Genomic DNA, 22,704 nt, shown 5'->3' on the forward strand with positions numbered 1-22,704 from the left:
TTACGTTCTAAATTTATTGTAATTAAAAATACGTTTTCCTATGTTATTGTTTTATTTTAACAAACTTTGTGAATCATATAAAGCAGGATTTATTTATTTTCACGAAGCTCTGAAATTGTAATTAATCCAACACTAATTTATCACGACTAGATACAGAAATAAAACAACAATTTACTCACTAATTATTTTATTCAATCTCATTGATATGACTCATAATTTGGCTACGAAATGGACAATTTAATATAGAAACTGACAATAGCAGATTTAAACATAACTTCGTTACAATACGCATAATACTGCAGGTGATAAAAACAGCAAAGATTTCCAGTGACGCAAAAAAATAAATTTCCAATTACATATACTTAAATTATCTTTTGATAATACAGTCGAACCTGAATAAGCGAGAGTCAATGTCCATTGCCGATGAACGACCTCCATAAGGGAGAAACTTGATAAGATAAAGTGAGTAAAGGGTTTTTCAACAAGAACTTTGTTTTTCAATTGGGGCCACACCAACAACATGACAGTTTTGACATTTAGTTTTTTGACCTATTCGTAGTAGATGCTTTGGCAATTGCTACAATGAATTCAATTTCGCTCGAAAATCGCATTAAAATCCACTATGAAAATGGTGGTTCTGTTAAAGTTACGTTTCGTAAAATTCGTGATATTTTCGGACAACTATGCGGTCTGGAGGAGTGATTGGGACATTTTTTTTGATGAAAGAATCGACATCTGTCAGCGTGGTCGTGGTTGACATTTGCCAGATATCATTTTTCATTCATAATTGCCATACTTTTCTCTTCGTAATACAATAAAAATTTGAATCATCTTCATCTAAACTTCTAAACTCTTCGTTTTATTTTGTTTTAGAAAACAAAGTTCTTGTTGAAAAACCCTTTAGAAACCTCTACTAATGAGAAAAATAACACGATCCGTTAAACTCTCGCTTATCCAAATTTTGATCACAAATCCCAGAGTAAAAAAAATTAACCTTGTTAAAATTAAAAATCTTACAACCGTTTAAAACCTTCACCTTTTCAAATACGTTCCATGGTTATAAAAGATAGTAAAGATGCGAGTAAATTATAACGAAGCTATAGAGCGTTAGTTAGTTTGATCAAACATTTGAAATATAGATAAAATCGTCAAACAATGTCAAATAGTTTGACAAACACGTAACATTTCATTGTATACCGGCCATTACAATTCCATTTTCACAGAACAATCAATATTGACATGATTCAAAAATACAAATTTATATTTAAACTATTACAATTGTCAAAGAATTTACAAATGTAAAGTGCAAGAAAATAACTAGCTAATAAATACACTGTTCAGTGTAACACGGGGTGATTGCTATTTAAAATTTACACTTACATTTAATATTATAACGTGAATATAATTTAAAAATCGGATAAAATCAATTAAAATTTGATTATTTAATACATGGCAGTGTGATTTACTATTTAAGTTATAAATAACTTGTATTTAACTTGCTTCATACATTTGATTTGAAAAAAAATACAAGTTTTGTCGCTGTTTGAAACATCTGTGCGAGTATATTCATAGATGCCAACCTTAAAACTATTACACAGCAATCACAAAATCTCAATTCTATTCACAATACATTCAAAAACCTATAAAATAACATAGATATTACGACAAACCGATCTGACCCGATGACAGGCGCATTTATCTCAAAAAAAAAAAAATTAAAACCTACTTATCTTAGGCATGACACACAGGACAAGACAACTACATTCTAAAAAGTATCTTGTGACATTTTTAAATAAGGTGTACTAATTTAGTTTTACTAATATCCATTGGGTCAGGTAAGTTTGTCTACACAATCCGACAAAGATCTTGTGACACTTTATGTCATTAGACAGTATGGCGCCAGTGAGCAGTTGTAATTTAGTGTCACTAATTGCCAACGAGTCAGATACTGATCTCTATATATGGATAGGCCGTAACTTGAAAATTTTGCTTTGTTCAGACTTAAACATGCCCGTTGATATTACTTACAGTTAATTCTGTCTTTATTATTAGTTAGAATCCTTAAAACTGCTACCATCCGGTACTGTCAGTGCCAAAATGGTGAAAATCAAATAGGCACAAAATAGCAGTGCTTATAGCCTGTCCATGTATAGAGGAAAGTGGGATGAATAAGTTTGTCGGAGGTTAGTATCGTAGTGTATGTGGGAGTCGGTTGGCGCGGCGGCGGCGGAGAGCGTGTCGTCTACATGAGCCTCGCCGCGGCCGGGCTCACCTTCTGCATGCATTTACAAATAAACCTTACACATTCATCAAAGATTTAAATACAACGTATTAACCAACAATATAAATAAATAAAAATCAATGTTTACGATCTTAAACATTTGATTATAAAATAATTAAAGAATGTTCTAAGGACAAATTAGCATAGATATAAAGCACAATTCTGTCTTTTTAGTTATTAATAATTGATCATGTAAAATGTTCAATTAGTTGAACGAGTGAATAACACAATTGTCTTAAGATTTATCTTAAGATGATTCACTCATGTGTTGCGTACACGCACAACCTCTTTATTCAAACAAAATACTTTTAAAGTCAAATTTAGGCCTAGACTTCAAGGAATTTTTGCTCTTATAAAAATCAATGTCATATGAATAACGAAACATTGCAATAATCGTCTATGAGATTCAATTTGTATCATAAAACGAGATAAAAAAAGATTCTGTCAGTAAATTATGTATTTAAATCTTTGTCAAAAAACTTATTCGTAATACATAATAAATAAGGTCACTACAAAAATAAACTATACATTACGCTAATTACTGAATCACTTTATAATAATAGGCGTATCGTTTTGAGATATAGTAGAGGCCTATATTATTAGAGTATAGCATTTTACATAATACATCAAATAGCTACATAATTATCACATAAAAATACATGTAGTTTATAAAGTATGGAATTAAATCCGCAACCAACGTGTGATGAGAAGACATCGGCAGTGAGTCAACATACACATACAACCAGTACATACAACTTACATACAACCGAGAACATTGAATTGTTTGTATAAATATTTATCACCCAGAGGCAGATGTTACAAAATATCATCATTCATATTGTTAATAAATTACACATTTCACTATATCATAAAATATAATAAGAAAATATCTTGTTTACATTTAGAACAATTCAATTTTCAATTCCCAAAAAAAAAAGCTTTTTATACCATAACACTTATAATGGAATGATATTCTAGAACATGTCTGAAGGAGAGAACAAACCACAAGCAACGAATACATACATTGATATAATCGAATTCATTATATAAATATATAGACGCAGTTTGCGATGTACCCGCGGGACATATCAGAGGTAACTTTACACTTAGTACTAGGTCAGAAGTCATAGCCCGATGGGAAAGTCCACACGTCGACACTATACTAGTTGTGCGACACTCGGCTCCAGTCAGAACTAAACGCGAATGTATCGCAGAGCGAGAGGTCGCCTGCCCGCCTCCGCAGCCGCGTCGCGCCGCCCACCGCCCGCCCACTCGCCCACTCGCCCACACGCCCCGCCCACTCGCCCACTCGCCCACACACAAGCACGCACAAGCCTCTACGCTCTAACTAACACTAACCAACGTAACATAAGATAAATTATAAGCGAATAAATAATAAAAAACGCTCTTTGGATCGCGTCCGAGATGTCTGCCGCCGCCCCGCCCTCCAGCCCGCCCTCCAGCCCGCCCGCGGGCCGGCGGGGCGGGGAGCGGGGGACCAGCTACACAAACTTACTAACTCAATCGCTTCTAACATTACCTTAATAACTAAACCGAAACTTTATAACAAATACTAACAGCAGATGTTTGCGAATTTCGGTCTTCGATTTTTATGTTAATATACTTTTCTCAGTTATCGTACCTCGAAAATGAGGTAAATCATCCGCCACTAACTAACATACATAAAGTAAATCAGACTTAATATTTTATCAGTCAAATAATCTAAAAATCCAAATAATAATCATTAATTAAAATGATTAATTGCGATTTTATAACTTAAGAGCGAGCGTGACAAAAGATTTTAATTTTGAATCGAGCGAACGAAAACAAAATACCGGAATTATTAAATAATTGTTAACAAAAATGTCAACGAAAAATTGTAGAGCTCCAACTGGCTGCGCCCCGACACCGCGCGCCCTCGCACACACATACACACACACAGACACATATCATAGTGAATACTATATTATCAAGGGTTTAGGCAAAACCTCAAAATGATGTTTTTTTCCTATCGAGACGTCAACAACAACATTTCGTAAAATTCATCATAAAATCTTACCGAATTACTAAAAATTTGTATCAAGTTTTTGAATCCAATAGCAATTGACGATAATTGACTTTTAGTCCGAAGATAAAACGTCCACTATTCGCTTATGTGAATGTGTTGTGTGTGTGGTGTGGGGCGCGGCGCTAGTGGGCAATGTGCGCATGCGTCACACCCAGCGCGCTATGGGGCGGGGGGGCGTGTGTTGGGGAGGGGCGTGGGCGTGGGCGTGGGCGTGCGCGGCGCGCGGAGGGCCGCTAGCGCGCTCACGGCACCAGGTCGGGCAGGCGCCCGCGGCCCTAGGGGCGCGCGCCGCCCTCCGCGCTCACCACCTGCGAACAACGCGCGCCTTAGCCCGACACTACCTCATCTCCACTACTCCTCTCATTCATTTATTGTCGAAATTATTAATACGAAAGTTTAGATGGATGGATGTTTGTTTCAAGGTATCTCTGGAATGCCTCAACGGATCTTAATGAAATTTGACACAGATTTAGAACATAGTCTAGAAGATTACATTGGCTACTTATTAAGATTTTTTGAATCCCGCTCGGTCGTAGTCGCGGACGATAGTTAGTTTAGGTATAAATATAAAATAAGAATTTATACAATTGCAATCAGTAGTCAGTCTGTACGAAACTATTATTTATTGTTCATGCTATCAAAAATGTATGTGCAGATTGATGTTTAGGTTAGTTCATGCTATGGAAGATGTTAAAGCAAATTGATATTCATACAGGGGACTAGAAACAATCTACAAGCTAGATGGAATTAGCGAAATAACTTGCTGTAAAATAAAGCACATGCACGGAAAATGAATGATCTTTACTACAATAAGCCAGCAAAAATTTTACTAACCCAGGGTAAAAAGTAACATATAGAAAACAAACAAGAGGACATATTAAAAATGACAAATGTTTCTCACACACAATTCAAAGTACTGATGTCATAATATTTGCAAATGAAATAGATCCCCACATAAAATAAATTCAATACTTCAAAACTACATACATTTAACATCAAATTAATATAAAAATAACATTTCACACTAGAATTGTATTCATGCTAATCTTATAAAATTATCATACATTTTTAAAACTAGTTACAGTAAAAAAAACAAATCATGTAGTGCCACTAAATTATCTAGCCCAGTATAAGTGAAACTAAAGTAGCCGTCTCTTCGGTCTAGTATTTTATTCTCAAGGCCTAAATATTTGATATGCCACACTTACCGGGCCAGATAACTTTGTAGGACTATAAATCAATTATTATCTTGACAAATCAAAACGGGCCAATAACTGTGTCGACTATATCAATGTGTCGTAAGTGTTGGTATTGTTTGTACTCACTTTTCGTTCCTTATAGTAGAGCTCCTCGCTCTCCTTGTCGCACAACAACAACACGACTGCGCCGAAAAGAAAGATGGCGGCGCCCCAACCCACTCCGTACGCCCAACCAAACTCCCACACCGATCTGTTACCTACACCGAGAACTCAAAACTTAACATAACCATCCAAGAAACAATATTATCCTTCGTCACAAACCAAAACAATAAGCATATTAATGGTAATATCGTTCTTTTTTAATTCCATAACTTACCCAGATTCAATTCCGCAGCAAAGCATACAGGGTAAATCACCAGCGCAATCAAGATGCACATCACTGAAAACATGAAAAAAAAATTGTACATGCATGTTGTAAATGGAACATTTTAACTTCCTTACTTTGGGTTCCATTCCCATTTACTCTCATTCGAAAAATCTAGTTAAGAATTTGTTAATGTAAATGACTTTAAGCAGCATTATTAAAAACAACAATACAATCATCAAAATTTCGTCATCAGTTCAAATATGTCCCCACAGAGAACCTCGTAGTCTAAAGTTAAGGGTGACCTCAAAAATGTTTTAACATACTTCCCATACTTAATATTATGAAGAGGAAAGATTTGTATTTTTGTATGTAACGTATAAAATCGAAAACTACTGGACCGTGTATATTTTTTTTTAATTCATACAACATACATGCGAGAGCCATAGCGAGTACAGCGAAGCGATAGTATCGGAACTTGGTGCGGTGGTCCGCAGAGCGCAGACCGAGCCCGGTGAGCAGCGCGCCGCACACGTCCGCCGCTAGTGTCGCCACACACAGCCCCGCCGCCGCCCTAAACACACACAACATCAGTTTAAAAAACAATAAACTGACGCAAAATTTAGGAAATATTGTGATTTTTAGCTTCCATCTTAAAATAGCAACGATACTTGATATAATTTCCATATTCTAATTAAATATACAGCTATATTAACATGGCGTCAAAAGAAATAATTTTTAAAAATTTAAAAACATTTTAGTTTCCATTAAAATGTAGGTCGAGGCTCCTTCGAGAATTTCCATTTAATTCCGTTGCTACTGAATTTCAGGCTATCCGCAACCACTTGAAAAATTGACACTAAATGTTAGCAATGATCATTGAAAATATTTATGCTAACTTGAGAACTTTATTATTTCGATAAAATGAATGAAAGTATAAAATTATGCGAAACCCGGTAATTGATAAATCGATAACGTAATAACGATAAATTGAGTTATTAACAGCCAGTTTATCAATATATTAATATATGTTTAACGATTATTCATGTTTAAATTTTCGTGGAAGTAATTCGAGTGAAAATGCAATAAAATTATCCCTTGTTCCAAATCAAAGCAATATTGTACACAATGGTCAAACGGCAAAATCGACACGAAAATTCGTAAATTCGAAAATATTTCCTAAAACACATTTTTTTCTAACATTAGCAAAATAATATCAACAAAGTCACTTCACGTAAACTCATAATTTCCACACAAGAACAATCCAGATGAAAATATGAAAAAGTGTAACGTCCACGCTGTATGGAGGTTGACGTTTGTTTATTCACAAAACTTAAGCATTGAATGAGCTAGAAACGAAGCTATCAGTAACAAAGGTTCTTACTTAATGTACGATGCGGGTCTCGCTGCATAACATCCTGGCTGGGCGACTATATCGAAAGGTAGCGGTGTGGGCGCGTCCGGATCGATGCAGTGCATGAAGAGCCCCTGCCGCCAGCCCGCCGCCATCAGCCAGTCCGCTGACGCTAGCCCTAACACCATCAGCACGACAACCAACAACCCGCAGATCAGTGCGATCACCTGCAAACATATAGACATATGTTAAGAGTTGAACAAATGTTGTATTAGACTTCGTTAGTCTGTAGCTGTTCATATATAATTGATGATTAGTAATCTACAAGTATACAAAGTGCAATCTATAATTTTTTTCTTAATCTTTAACTGCAAATCTGGCCTTTATCGGATAGTCTTAATGCGTTATTTGAGTTATGGTATTGTAGGCATATAAACACAGAATGCTTTAATTAGTCCTTTTGCACATCTTCTTCAAATTTCTGTAAGATCGTGTAATAGGCAGTTATTTAAAAAAAATCCCAAACGATAAAAATAAATTACTATTGTTATGCTCCACCTACGGATGGTCACATACATTAATTTAAAATTAAACTCTTCTTCAAAAAGCTACTACTAATTACTTCTTAAAATATAAGAATACATTTTCTGGTCGTATTCTAAATAAACGGGATCATTAAAAATTCAAAGCCTTAAGCTGTAGGAACTTAGTAATGGTTGACCCGGTTAAATCTGAGCCGTGCCTTCGAGCGAAGTAGGACAAAACAATTGATTGCTGGAGAAACAAAAAAATTGTGCATATAATGTCAATGATGACAATGCATATGTCAAGTTTTTCGCTAGACAAATGTTTCCAAACAACTAAGAATTGGGTCAACTTTCCGGAGTCGGTGTTCTCCGATTATGACATTGAGAGAAGTTGTTCGAAAAGTCTACAAAACGACATAGACAGTTTACAGTTCTTGTTGTGATTTCAAGCGCAGTACATAGTACATAGTATAGATAGCATTAAATATTTTCAACTGAAAGTAAAGAATACCTTTGTCTTTATTATATGTATAAAAAAAACCGTTGCTCTGAACAAATCGGACAAAGTAAAATAGAAGTTGGCTAAATATAATTTATAGTCATTATTTACATATACATTATTTATATATACATAGACACAAAAAATTAACAATCTTATATTTTGAGAAAAATTTGACTTTATATTCATTTAGGATAAAAACTTTTACCCCATTACACATAAACGGTTGCAAAGTAAGCTTATCCAAGCTTCTAATTTCAACATCCGACATTACTTTAAACAATCTACGTTGTAGCTCCCTCACGAACCTTAATAAAACCGTACAAAATTACAGCAGAGCGGAGAAAAAGTGGGTTAAAGAATTTTTTTTATATTTATCATACCAACTTTATTTTGTAAACTAAAGCTTAACCTGGTTATCTAAAACAAAAGTACGAATATAAATAATGTAAGTAGCGCAGATTGCTTAACAATCATGTGCTAATTTTAACAAATTATAAAATTTTACACCTCTTAAACTCCGACCTCTGCCCATGGACACCTGCAATTACAAATGCGTTGCCTACCTTTAATCAACGGAGGAGGGGATGCGGAGAAAAAGGATGTTTTCCCTTCCTATGCGTCCCCTCCTCCGTCAAATCTACTTCCCGTCCCCATCATTCCCAAGCAAGAAAAGGGTGGGAAGGGAACGTGGACTAAAATTAGACCTCCGGTACGCACACTCATCATACGAAACAGAATTGCTTCCCACTTTACGGCTTTCTTCTACGTAGTCGTTGTATTGCACTGGTCGACCCGAGCCTTTTTTTTTATAAGAGAAGGGGGCAAACGAACACCAAGGTGTTCATCGACGCCCATGGACATCTGCAATACCAGAGGAATCGCAGATGCGTTGCCGGCCTTTGAGATGGTGATACGCTCGCTTCTTGAAGGACCCTAAGTCGTAGCGGTTTGGAAATACCGCCGAGGACAGACCATTCCACAACGTGGCGGCCTTTCTTGCACCGAACAATTTTTTTATGCGGAATCTACCAGTGTTAAAATATATAATGTAGATACTTGTTAACAAGGTTTAGCACGCTCAAACAAATCATCGGGCATCTTATTATGACAACAGAAAGAATAGAACTCAAGCCCGTAACCAAGACAAATAGGCAGTGACTAAGAACTTCCATTTGGCGAAGTCTCCGCTGACCTCTCTCGCCTCTTCCGCTTTGATACATCTGTGCATTCAACAATATGAATGCAGCAAAATGTACGCGCATATAGAGTTGATTGGAATCAAAATCGATATTGTAAGCGTATACATAATCTCGGTCAGGTTACGAGACCGTGGCTTAGTTAAGCTATGCATCACGTATTAATTACTTTTCGATTAGTTTGAACTTAGCGTTAAGTAACATTAATACATATGATGTTTTAATTTATACTGTTTTAGAACTTCACATAATAGAAAGTCGACTAAACTTTGGTCGACATTTTATCTGCCTTTTTCCATCTTATCTTCCTTTAAACAATCATATTAAATAGATCAATGCACAAATGCACAAAATGTAGTAATATCTATATTGAATTGGGTTAAAATATTCGTGAAATTGAATCCTGTCTGATAAAACGTTCATAAATAATAAAGTATTTTATCAGTCACGTAATACATTGCTCAAGGCGGACTGCATCTAAACTGTTAATACCAATACAAATGTATTCATGCAGTGAATATGATCGGCGCTATCCTCTATTAAATACAATGCCCTCACGTACAGATACAGAACGTTTGCATTGCGATTGCATGTAATCTCAGAGGACATTGATAACGATAGCCAGGCATAGTGATAAAAAAATTGTTCAGGTATTACGTTGTATTATTTTTAGTTTTATCCCAATTGAAAAGAATGTATTCATGTACTTTTATATTTATCTGAAGAATGAATTCAACTTCTGGTTTTTGCTTTTCCTTTCGTGTTTTACTCGCTTTACGTTAACGATACTTACAACTCGTCAAACAATTACCACTAATTTCGTTTGTCAACACATAATAAAAATGGCAAAAGTAATTTAAAATTTTAAAATCATATTTGTCGTAGCGCGCTGTTCTGTAAATCTATTTCCAGCGCGACTTTTCCATTATAACTGGGAGTAAAAAGTTAGTTCGCGTAGTTGACAAAGAACGTCACAAGACAAAGGAGGAAAATGTTCCCACATCGCTCCGTCATCCTGAGGCTCGGTACTCGTGTATTATGACTCGCTGGAGTAAAACTAGGCATTGCGACACAATGTCCCCATAACATGTACTTGCTAGACTTTATTAAACCATCATTACACTCGCAAACTTATGTCATACTGTTATGCCAATCACTATACTATAACAGCTCCAGTTATTAAAAATACAAGTAATAAAATCGACAGTGTTTGTAACATAAAAAAAAATCATATTTCGTACACACGATGTTGCATTACTAATAACGAAACTTTGGCTTACTTTTTTAATTCAACTTTAACAAAGTCACGAGAAGCAGCTAGTGCTATATAAAATTTAACTCTAGACTTTTTTATACATGTCCACCTTAAAATTATTATAATAGATTCCTAATATTCGCCTACTTTTCTCATTGCTTAGAGCTAGAAATGCAAACAGCATTTTTAAATTTTCATTATTATTACACCTCTCGTTTTAACCCAGAGCTCAATCGAATGTGGATATCACACCTTAACATCGAGTATTCTTTACCTTATCTGTAAGTCAAGTATAACATAAAAGGCAAGGTCTTTCCTTAAGGCGCTGTTTCATGACCCATGTATGTGTGTAAGACTCGAGGCGTGACTCATTACGGTTTAAGTGCTAACCGTGAAAATCATTTGGGTCATGGGCATGCCCACATTTTTGATATTCGTGCTTGATGTTTCTGAAAGCTTTTATCTTTTACTTTCTAATTCTTACGTAATCATTAGTTTGGCTACTGGTATCTACCTTCACCAATTCTCACTGATTTGTTTTTGTAAAAAAGTTAAAAGATTAGCGTACAATACGTGGACTTACATATTGTATTACTTTGTCTTGTAAAACAAGTCTTGAACAATAGCCTCACCGGTGTAAGTCTTACAATGGTGTACACTATTGAAAGGAACCCTACAGCTTGAGTAACAATCAAAGGTAAGTGTAAGTGTTGGGGGCCGGAGTGTCGGGGGTGCAGACGTGAAAGTGAGGCGAGCGTCTCAGGGGGTGTCGCGGGGGTTGGAGGGTGTCGGCGCGTGTCGTCTACATCGATCGCCAGGCCGCCGTCAGCTGTTACGAACCTTATCACCATCTCGTCTGAATCTTGACCAATACTAAATGTTTACGACGCGCCCTAATGGCAATATCTCTTTACATTCCTATAACGGTTGCTAAATACCACAACTGTGTATTTTTTTTAAGCCTAAAATAAAAATAAGTATTTTTACCACTATAAGATCATAGCCAACGATCATGGCATGGTACTATTTGGTTCGTAATATTGTAAACATTTGTCTGATTTTGTGTAAGAAAAAAAAACATGATATTAAAGTGTCGTAAGTCGAATTAACTTTGGTCGGATCACGATTGGCTATATTACCGTGCGTTCTGTTAACAACGGAAGTTGAAGCGCATTAAAGAGGGATTTCATTCATCAAATCATAAAGCTTGAGTCACGTGGGAAGTCACGGGCAACAACTTCGACGTTTGAAGGGTCACGACACTGAATATATTTTATTGCTCGAATCTTTGTTCGTATTGACATTTAGGTTAGCTATTTTCATTACTACTTTACCCATATACTTTTTGCCTATAAGCTTTTATCATTTATTTCGTACCTTTATAACCGCCTGTTTTTCAAAAGCAAATTTTTCTTATCAACTGATTTTAACGGTTAATATGAATCTTTAATACAAATGCGAATTGATCATTTTGAAACGTATGAGAAAACACCGTCTGCGTGGCGATGGGGCGATAGTGTGGAGACAGGCTAATAATAAAATACGCGACAGACGCATCGATCCAAGGTCCCGGCTGATGAAACTTTAGAGCTTACGACTTACGACGACGATCTCAGTGGACTATTCAACTTAAAAGTAAAGTATTTTTTAGCATTTAACTTAAGATTAGGTGCATATTCCTTAACTAAGTTGACATTTAATATAAAAAACGCGCATTAAAAATCCAAACATTTTTACTATAAGACAAAAGCCCTTAGTATCGTGATTGTTCACGAACACAGCCAACCCACTATTAACAATGATTACATCTTGGTTTTTCAAAAGTTGTTCGTATTTTAATGTTAGATATCTAATTCCGACGTTATCTATATTATAAGGTGGCAAAGGAAGTGATAAATTCCCATAGACATCTGCAATTACAGATGCGCTACTTACCTGTAACCAACGGAGGGGATACACAGAAAAATATATTTCCCCTTCCTACGCGTCCCCTCCTTTGCCAAATCCACTACCCTTCCCATTCATGCACCCAATAATATTGTTGTTGCGGGATCTACTACTGTTAAAACTTCACATCAACATGGTTACAAATTATAGATGAAAGAACACTTTCTTCTACAATTACTTAAGAAGACTTCGCGGTCGCGTCGCGTCTCGTCGTCTAGTCGGTGTCGTCACCGGACGATCACACGTTAGTTAAGCTGTTCTTAATTAATTAATTATTATATCTCATGAAAGTTTAAACAAAGTATATTTATCTGTAAAAATAACTTCAGAAGTAACCTGTGCTATCTGATTGGCCGGCATGTCTTCGTTGTCTGTGGCGAACTGCGGCGGCGGCGGCAGCACCGGTGGCGGCAGGGCGCGCGGCTGAGAGCGGAGCCCGCCCGCGCCCGCTCCCGCGCGCCCCTGCATGCGCCCGCCGCCGCGCGCTACGACTACGAGCGAGCTAGCTCTACGCCACGATATACCACACTACACCTCGTTATAATGCGCTAAACAACAATATACCGCGCTACACCACTTTACAACGCGATACACCACAATACAACGTGGTACACAACGTTACAACGAACCTCACCACGAAAAAATATGCGCTACACGATGTTTTATAGTCAAGCTTTTAAAGCGTACACAACAGAACTTATAGACAAATGCACTGCAATAGTCCTTTAAACACTTTCAACTGAAAAATACAGGTTACTCACTAACACTTATATGATGTCCTAGATAGACTTTTTGTTACTTCGAATGCAAGTAAAGCTCCGAGCTACGAGCACAGCCTTTTGTTAAAACAAGAATACGAGTTCCAAAATGAAATAGAATGAATAGCAGTTTTATATTAACGCGAGTGTTAAAAACGTATTACCATACAAAGATTTTTTAAAGCATGCCTAAAAAAGAGTTTTCTGGGACTATTCATTACACCAAGAGTATCGTAAGTTTAGTGAAAACGGGTAAATTTACTGTAAGAAATAAAATATCTTGAGTATTTCTTAACAAAAAGTCTCATGAATAAAGGTTGCAATTGTTTTGTTCGTAGCACTATTTAGAAGTAAGATAGGTGTTGTATGCAAATGAAACTAGAGTGGTTGAAAGTTCATGCAAGTTTATCTTTGGCAGGAAATAAACATCGCCCGCAGACAGAAATCTTGGCAAGCTGCACAATTTCTGTTGTGACAATAATATTTATGAGTATTTCGACATAGGTACTACTACTTTACGTATTCGAATTCGATGACAATCTAATGTATGATTTATTATATCCAATGGATAATAAATGTTACAATTTTTATTTAATTAATGGGTTTATGAGATTACTGTGATATTGCGAGACTAAATAATAAAAAAATAAATAAATGCAGCATAAAGTAAAACTTTAGTTTCAATGCATTAAAAAAAACTACTCTTGACTAATGAATAAAAGTTATATAAAACATCGTTCTTGAAACTCATTTTAGAAATAATGATTTATATTTAAATAGAACGTATTAATTTGGCATTGTTTGCGAAATTATATTCAACAAAGAGAGAAACACTCGAGGCTATTATATAGGCCACACAGTAACATAATACACAAGGCCACAAGCTAACAGACATTTTTCTTCAAATGACAATTATATTAATATTAGGTCCTTACATATGAAATTGGCGTTTTTTGTACTGGCCACTTTAATCACGAATTTCTCCTCTTTGGTAAGGGATTCCAAGTTCAAATTTGTACAGCTATAGACTCATGTATTTGTGGTTCGATGACCGTCATTCATTTGTTTTTTTTCTTCTGTTTTTTTCTGTTTGCGTCACTCATTTTACAAAATTGAAAACTTAACATATCGCATTATTTACGAATACGAGTTCCGCCGTAGCACTAGTGCTGCGGAAACGACTCGAAGGGTGAATGATGTGTATTGCGGTCGTGTTGCAAAAGAAAACACAGTTCGTTTTTGGTTCCAACGTTTTCGTTCTGGAAATTTCGATCTGCAGAACAAGCCCCGTGGACGGCCTGAGACTCAAGTTGATAATGAAGAGTTGAAGGCTATTGTGGAAGCGGATCCATCGCAAACCACGTCCGAGTTAGCTGCAGGCTGCGATGTTAGTGATAAAACTGTTTTAATTCACTTGAAGCAAATTGGGAAGATTAAAAAGCTTGAAAGGTGGGTACCTCACGAATTGACTGAAGCAAACCGGCAAACGCGCGTCGACTGTTGCGTTACATTACTAAACCGGCACAATAATGAAGGTATTTTAAACCGAATCATTACCTGTGATGAAAAATGGGTTCTTTACGATAATCGGAAGCGCTCAGCGCAATGGTTGGATCCTGGCCAGCCAGCCAAATCCTGCCCCAAGCGAAAATTAACCCCAAAAAAGTTACTTATAAGCGTTTGGTGGACTAGTGCCGGTATTGTTCATTACAGTTTTCTCAAATCTGGCCAGACTATTACGGCTGATATCTATTGTCAGCAATTGCAAACCATGATGGAAAAGCTAGCGGCTAAACAACTTAGGCTGGTCAATCGCTCCACGCCACTGCTGCTTCACGACAACGCTAGACTACACACTGCGCAACAGACGGCTACTAAATTAGAAGAGCTTCAATTGGAAAGTCTAAGACATCCTCCGTACTCCCCGGACCTTGCTCCAACAGATAACCATTTTTTCGAAATTTGGATAACTTCTTGCAAGGGAAAAAATTCAACTCCGATGGGGCAGTCCAAATCGCCTTCAAAGATTTTATTGATTCCCGTCCGACTGTTTTTTTTTTTTAGTAAAGGGATCAATGAACTATCTATGAGATGGTAAAAGTGCATAGAAAATAATGGTTCATACTTTGATTAATTAAATATATTATATTAAAAAATATTCGACTTTTTGTTCCTCCCATACAAAACGCCAATTTCATATGTAAGGACCTAATATTAATCCTTTCATTCTAAAACCAAAAAGTATTTAGAATGACTATTCATACAGTAGATTTTTTCGATAACTCTTAAGTTATATAATATTTGCATTTATTTAGGACTGATAACATAATATACTGATAATTTTTATGATAATGTCAACATCATATAAATACGTGAAGCGAAAACTTTGTACCCTTTTGGAGATTGCAGGTTGAACGTAAAGTAATAAGTTTGGCGCAATTAAAATTAACGTCGAGAATTGCACAAAGCTATTTTTAAGGAAACGACCATTAGTTTTATTAAATTTATATATGAGCATTTGATATAAAGCTATATAAAGAGGATGGGAAAAGACAAAGACGACGTCAAGTAAAGAGATGGGAAGATGATCTACCGAAGGGGTGGAGAAGATTAGCCCGGGACAGGGAAGTGTGGAAGAATCTAGGGGAGGCCTATGTCGAAGGACAACCTGACAAAGAAACTGGAAGCTGAAAATTTTGTTTATACTTATAATTGCTTTGTTAAGTTTTATGTAAGATAATAATTTAAGTAAAAAAAAAATCTGGTCAGTGAATAAAGGCTTATCTATCTATTTATCTATATAAAGAGGATGGCGATGGGATAGACACCAATAATGGCGATCAAAACTGTAGATACTGGTTGAATGTCTCAGCCTTGCAAATATAAAGACTATCGCTTATCTTACATATTAATAAAATTGTAGTGTCTGTTTATATAACATCGACAGAAAGAAATTATATTTCGTACACGTGATATATTTACGAAAAAGTAGTTTTTGAAATTTTTGTCTATCTGTCTCTCTGTATTTCTGTCCGCAAGGCCGCGTTTCCGGGTAATCTCCGGAATCGGTGGACGGATTTTGACGGGACTGTGACGGTGCCATATTAAAGGCCACTTTTTTTATTTCTTCGAAGACGCGGGCGACGGCTAATTATAACTAAATATTGCCGGGACAATGTCACTATAACTGATTTTAACTGTCTATCTATTTCAGCTATATCCGTTTAACAATCATTGATAAACATAACAATACAGTATACACACAATTACAGAGTATACAGCCCGACGGCTAAATACGTTCATTTCAGATGCAATGATACGGAATTCAAATAGCCAGTGCACGTAGTTTTCCACGAATTAGGTCATAGCGGCAAAGGTTTACAGTGATCGCGGGGAAAACTGCCGCGGAATGAGGTCACATATCAACAACGTTCAACAAAAATTAAGGTCTTTCGAATACAACGACAATTTTCTGATATTAATTGAATTTTATTACAAGATTTCAGAAGACTGACATATATTAAGTGTACAAGCGACGAATTGGACGAGCTCAAGTCTACCCTAAATTAGGATTGAAGACTGTTGTTTATAAAAGTTTCCATTACAGTAAGTAAAAAGTCAGCTAATAATAAATATATTTTTGTATCAATAAGATTTACGTCAGTAATATTATTACATAGTATAAAAAATATAGCGCATAAAAACTATCTAGTGTCATAAAACAGCTTGTTAATATTGAATATTCATTTAAGAACGTAACATTTTGTAGTGAAATACCAAAAGCCTCCAAGAAAAGTTTGAGCTCGTTAGTTATGACTAGTTTACATTAAGAGAGGCAGCGCTCGGTAAAATCAATTAATTCAGCTTCACGCCCGTGTTTTTATTACACTTAATTTTACTCAACTTTAAAGCTCTCTTTGCCCACGATTTTTATGCCTTACCCTTTTTCATTCCACAGTATCGCGGATAATACACACTTATGCCATATAGCACGTTGGCTTTTAAAGAAAACTAAAGCATAAATCTAGAAAATTGTGCTTTAGTGGTTCATGGTGCTCATCAAAAGTATTATCAAGATTTAACCCACGAGGTTCTATTCATAGCTCTACATATAACCAAAAGATTCGAATCGACCGGCCGTGCAAAATATAAATACTAGTTACTACTTAACCCTGTGAGGTTTTTGTAAAGTAATTAATAATAGCGATTTTGTGTATCATATAGACAGACATCAGACACTGTATCATTTTTTTTAAATAATGAAGTTTTTATTTTAAAAAAAAAAACAGAGTTTCATTTTTAATGAGATTTTTAAATATTAAGTACAATATCGATATTCCTTTGTTCTAATTAAATAAATGTTTACCGCGGGCCCTTTGTTGTAATTTGATTTCTGAAATTATCATCAGTATCGTTCATCTTGATTCAAGATGAAAACAAAGTTTAACTTAATGTAAAGATGAAGAAATCTATCTGAATTAGAATTTTTAGAATTAGAATACAGATAAGTCATCTTAATTTATCATAAAATTCAATTGTAATTTCCAAACATATTTTTAAACCAATTCACATAGATATGTACTGTTAGCTGTTAGCCATCAATACAAAAAATAATTTCATTCCATCAAATTGAAAACTCACATCGTTTTACGATGCGATGCGAATCAAATACAAACCGAGCGAATATGAACCACTTTTATGCCGTTGTGATTCGTTAAAGTACTTTTAAATTACATACATGTTACGGTATATTGTTATTTATTTTGCAGTACAAAGAAGATAAACTATTCGTTTTATCTCAATCTCGAGATTCGATATAGAATATGTAAAACGCCTACAAGACACCAAAGACGAACAAATATTTTTGTGATTATACGAACTATATAGTGTAGTGTAGTGTAGTGTATAGTGTCTATTTCTCATTAATCTATAAAAATTTCGAAGACTAATTCATTTAATTTCTTACTATAATATTTATCACGAAATAATAATGTCTAAAAAGGTAATATCAGCAGTCAACGGAAACCTAAACACTTTCCTAACAAGGGATGAAACGATAATTAATTCTAATAATGTCAAGCAACAGCATAGGTTACTACGTAATGATCACATATATTGTCCAAAATTACTTTAAAAGGTCATAATTTACTTTGTTCTAGCATAACAAATCTTCTCTATTCTCTTTCACACGTATTGTACGAACTAACTCCAGTTCAAACTCAAATGACTCCTCTATATTCTAAAGGTCTAGCATACGGGTGCACTGACCGAAAATCCTTACAATCAAACAATGAAGTAGTACTTTACGAATGGTAACATGAGACAAACAGTAGGCAATGTGTAATCCAATAATAGAAAGAGTAAATAAACTCTGAACGTTCACGCTCTGTATCTGACAACGTAATTTATTTACAACAGAGAAACTGCGCTTACTTTCCGTATGGAAACCATATGTTTTGGTAATTGTTTACTATTACTGTTTATTATTCCAATACCACTTATAAAGCAACAAAATTAAATACGGAACAAACTAAGCTTCATATGCTTCAAAAATATAAAGTGAAATCAGAACACAAATATTACGGGTGAGCTAAAAGTGAAAGTTCTTCGTATATTTCGGTGAAATCGCAATGATGATACGGCCTAAAGGTAAATTGTTTGGGGATGTCACGAATGTCTGTCAAATAATATTTTAGGATACGAACAATTGCACTTATTGTTCCAGGAAACAGTGTTTTGGTTGAAATCCACGCGATAAAGTCAAAGAAGTTAGGTTCAGTACTGAAAAATTTCGACTGAATCCGTCCTTTGCGGGTATTGCGCATTGGGTCGCGCTGGTTTTACGACACGAGGACAAAATCACCTCTTACTCTTTCGGAATTTAATAAATAAATATGTCTTGCAGTACGAGAATTTGGTTCGTTTGCAATCGAAGGAATATAAGCGGGATAGAGAGTGAGGATGGGTGTGCAGACGCGGCCGAAGGGCGGAAGCTGTGCTCGTGCGAGGGAGCGACATACGCGGCGCCTGGCGCGAGACTGCCGCCCGGTCGCCGCCCGCCGCCGCCCGCCCGCTGCCGCGACGCGCCTCCGCCCTCCGACCGCCAACAAAACGCAGATTGCGATCCATGAATTTATTAGCCGACGCGCTACTGCCATCGCTTCTACACAAATAATAAATAGCGTTCCAACTGTAACACTATAGCGTCTGTTTGCAGCGTGTGTGATTCCCGAGCTACACCTGAGTAATCTGCAGAGGCGGCTGGGGAGTGCGACGCGGCGGGGGGCGCGGCGCTCGCGCGCAGCAGGCGCCCAGCTCCCGCAGCCGCCGCACAATCTCGTACCGCGAGGGAACCCGGCACCACCGTCTTCTCGGGCGAGCGCCAAACGTAGTCATCATCCTATCCCCAGGTTTTGGCGTATCGAACACAATTTTAGGACTCTCCACGCTCTCTGATCCGGGAGTGATGCGGCACTTTGCACCAGAAATCGCTTTCTTGATTCCTCGCAATGCTCTCTGAGCCGCATTCTCCTCGTCTTTTATTTCTAAAGCTTCGTCTCGCGCCACTATCCTAAGTCTTCCGGGCGGCGAGCTTTCGACCGGGTCAATGTGTTGTTTTTTTATGATTTGTCGGAGTCTATCGAATATTGTTGGCGGCGGGTCGGTATTCGTACCGATGGTGCACAGGCGCGGCCTGTATTCGCAGTCATCTTCCACCGTGGTTGGAAGGTAAGGTTGTTCCTGGAGCGAGGAGGCACGTCTCGGCGGCGGTTCGTCTTGCAGATAGGCGACGTGCAGGGTACTAATGCTCATGGGATGCTCCGGCTTGGGCCAGAGGTCCCGCGTGGGCGGAACGGGCGCGGGGCGCTCGCCCAACATGCGACGCGCCAGCTCGCCCGGCTGCCAGAGACAGCTGGCGGAGAGGTTTCCGTGCGGCTGCATCACAAGTCCGGTGCTGACTGCCGGCGCGCGAACTCATTTGCTAATCCAATAGCGCGCATTGTGCACTTGTCAGTATTCACAAGAGATAATAAAACATACTCCGTACAAGGGTATTTCATAATTGGATAAATGATATCGTATCCTAAGGTACGAGAATTCTTCGCTTAGGGTTAACTTAGACCATTTTTTACTGTTTTTATATTTAACTGAAATATGCAGTTGTAAACTAAGAACTGGTTGTATACCTATTTAAAAATCTTCCATTAATAGAAAAGCTTTCCGCCGAAGTTTAAATAAAATGTAAGCTCCGAGCGATTAAATCGTTTAGTGAGAAAATGCCGCTGGAGAAATACGAGGAAAAAGTTACGTACAAACATGGCACTGGAGATGTGAAAACATATGGAAGTATATATATATATACTGCGCAATTTATAACACAACAATAAACCATAAGTCAATGTAACATGAATATAGTATTAATTGATATTACTTGAGACTTACCTTCAGCGGGCGAGTTATCGTGACTGTCTCGATCATCGTAGTAGACGCCATATTGTCAGACGTTCCCATTCCTAAAACACAATAACTGTTATTTTGTTGTCTATTTGGTGTTATTGCACATGGGTAGTGCAAAATTTATAAAGTCTGTTAAATAGCTTTCTCTTCATAAATCACAATGGTTTTTAATATTTAGTATTCTAAAATTATATTTTAATGTTGTTATTTTAAAGGAAAAATTGATAAACAACAAAATATAAATATACACAGATAAATAAATACACAATAGTTTGTTTTAAACCTAATTCGGAAGCATGATATCATCTTTCAAGGACAGGGTAGGATTTGTCATGATCATGTTACACCATAACAGTTATTTAGCATAGTGTCGATTAATACAATTTCAACTTTAACTCCTCAGTCTTAAGGTTCTTTTTAACGAAAATGTTTATGCAGCATTGTTATTTACAAGGTTACAACTAAATAAATTTTAGTAAATCATTGTAAATATTATGCAGTTTTATTATTTTATTTTAATATTATCTGACACATTTCAGGATTCCTGTAATATTTTTCTCGTTTATCTCTAACCCAAATTTCTCGCTTATGGAGGGCATCCGTAGGGATTGACCATGACTCTCACTTATATGTTTCATATCCAGGTATAACTGTATTTAGTTTACCATAAGACGAAATAAAACATTATAAATCATATTATATTTTATAACAATTTGAAGCTAGCATACATTACAATGCAAATCTTAATATAATATTCCATATTATTGTTAATTTTAAAAAGAAAAATCAATATTATCTTGCATTAAGGTCAAAGAAGAAAGGAATTATACAATCACAACCTAATTAAGTCATTGATAACTGTGAGCTAAAGAAAACAAATGCAGACACCACCTTGTTAAATCAAAATCCCTTGTAATAAAATATTCATAATCTAGGACACAAACATAGCACTTAGACCTAGGTCTTAAAATAACCCAGGTCAGGTTGGTCAGGTTTTTCAATTGCTTTTGCAATTCATATATTGTTAAAGATTAAAAATGATATTTAAAAATAAGCCTAATTACAGTTATTGTTGGATTTGGCCATAATCCTTTACTTGAATCACCATCAAAGTATTTTATGTTACAAAATGTGTGAAAAATACAACAATTTTATGTGGTACAAAAACCGAGTGCAAATACATTTACTAAGGTTGAATTTAAATTAATTATGTGGTAAACTATTATTAGTAGTAAATACAACAAAATTAGAATATCCAATATAGCTTAAAACGAGTAGATACCATATGTCTTTTGAATAATGCATGGACAATAGATTCGTCATAAGTTATATTATTTTCAATAAATATCTTTTGAGCGATTGATTAATGGACTTATGTAAACAAAAGACATCTATTACAATAAGTGTTACTGTTAATATTTTCGCATTCTCGTGTATGTTTTTTAAAAACACACCGAATGCCTTCAAAAAAGGAACGATTATAAATCCCACGATAAATTATTATTTTGAACAATGTACAATACTCACATGTAAACAGTACTGTTAATGTTATTGATTTTGAACTCAAATCTATATTTTTTGTACTTCAGCACAACCGCATAAATTCTACTACGTCGAATGCAATACACTTACACAAACGAAGACAATAAACATTTAATTCACAAATTGTAATTTTTGAACACAACTAATCATCCAAGATCCAAGCTAAATAAAAAATTGACGCGAACGAGACCTGAATGAATGATACTATACTACTATACTAGTGATAGAATGACAAGATTTGTTTTCTACGGCC

General features: G+C 36.0%; 2 protein-coding genes across 5 annotated transcripts; both read right to left on the minus strand.

Annotated features, from left to right (window-relative positions):
- Positions 1–1,456: 1,456 nt before the first annotated feature.
- On the minus strand, positions 1,457–22,596 carry LOC106710633 (transmembrane protein 47). Of its 4 annotated transcripts, none has more exons than XM_014502753.2 (7): positions 22,437–22,596; positions 20,895–20,965; positions 7,297–7,493; positions 6,347–6,486; positions 5,925–5,987; positions 5,675–5,805; positions 1,457–2,275 (listed from the first exon to the last, which is right to left on the minus strand). In XM_014502753.2, the coding sequence occupies exons 2-7, from the start codon at positions 20,961–20,963 to the stop codon at positions 2,243–2,245; spliced, it is 633 nt and encodes a 210-aa protein (XP_014358239.1). In that variant the 5' UTR covers positions 20,964–20,965; positions 22,437–22,596; the 3' UTR covers positions 1,457–2,242. The 4 variants fall into 4 exon arrangements, with proteins under 4 accessions (XP_014358239.1, XP_045536549.1, XP_014358238.1 ...); XM_045680593.1 differs by lacking the exon at positions 1,457–2,275 and adding an exon at positions 4,581–4,657; XM_014502752.2 differs by lacking the exon at positions 1,457–2,275 and having other exon boundaries at positions 5,460–5,805.
- LOC106710524 lies at positions 19,578–20,453 on the minus strand. Its single transcript, XM_014502606.2, has one exon. The coding sequence runs from the start codon at positions 20,391–20,393 to the stop codon at positions 19,686–19,688; it is 708 nt and encodes a 235-aa protein (XP_014358092.2). The 5' UTR covers positions 20,394–20,453; the 3' UTR covers positions 19,578–19,685.
- Positions 22,597–22,704: the final 108 nt, after the last annotated feature.

Source organism: Papilio machaon, chromosome 13 (genome assembly GCF_912999745.1).
Source record: "Papilio machaon chromosome 13, ilPapMach1.1, whole genome shotgun sequence".
NCBI classification, from domain to species: Eukaryota; Metazoa; Arthropoda; class Insecta; order Lepidoptera; family Papilionidae; genus Papilio; species Papilio machaon.

What these genes read in the sequence shown, in the direction of transcription:
- LOC106710633 (XM_014502752.2), bottom strand. Translation starts at nt 20,963, where the DNA reads ATGGGAACGTCTGACAATATGGCGTCTACTACGATGATCGAGACAGTC. An exon ending in CGATAACTCGCCCGCTGAAG is followed by an intron (nt 7,494 to 20,894) that starts GTAAGTCTCAAG and finishes ATATGTTTGCAG; the next exon opens with GTGATCGCACTGATCTGCGG. An exon ending in ACTCGCTATGGCTCTCGCAT is followed by an intron (nt 5,988 to 6,346) that starts GTATGTTGTATG and finishes TCATGTTTTCAG; the next exon opens with TGATGTGCATCTTGATTGCG.
- LOC106710524 (XM_014502606.2), bottom strand. Translation starts at nt 20,393, where the DNA reads ATGCAGCCGCACGGAAACCTCTCCGCCAGCTGTCTCTGGCAGCCGGGC.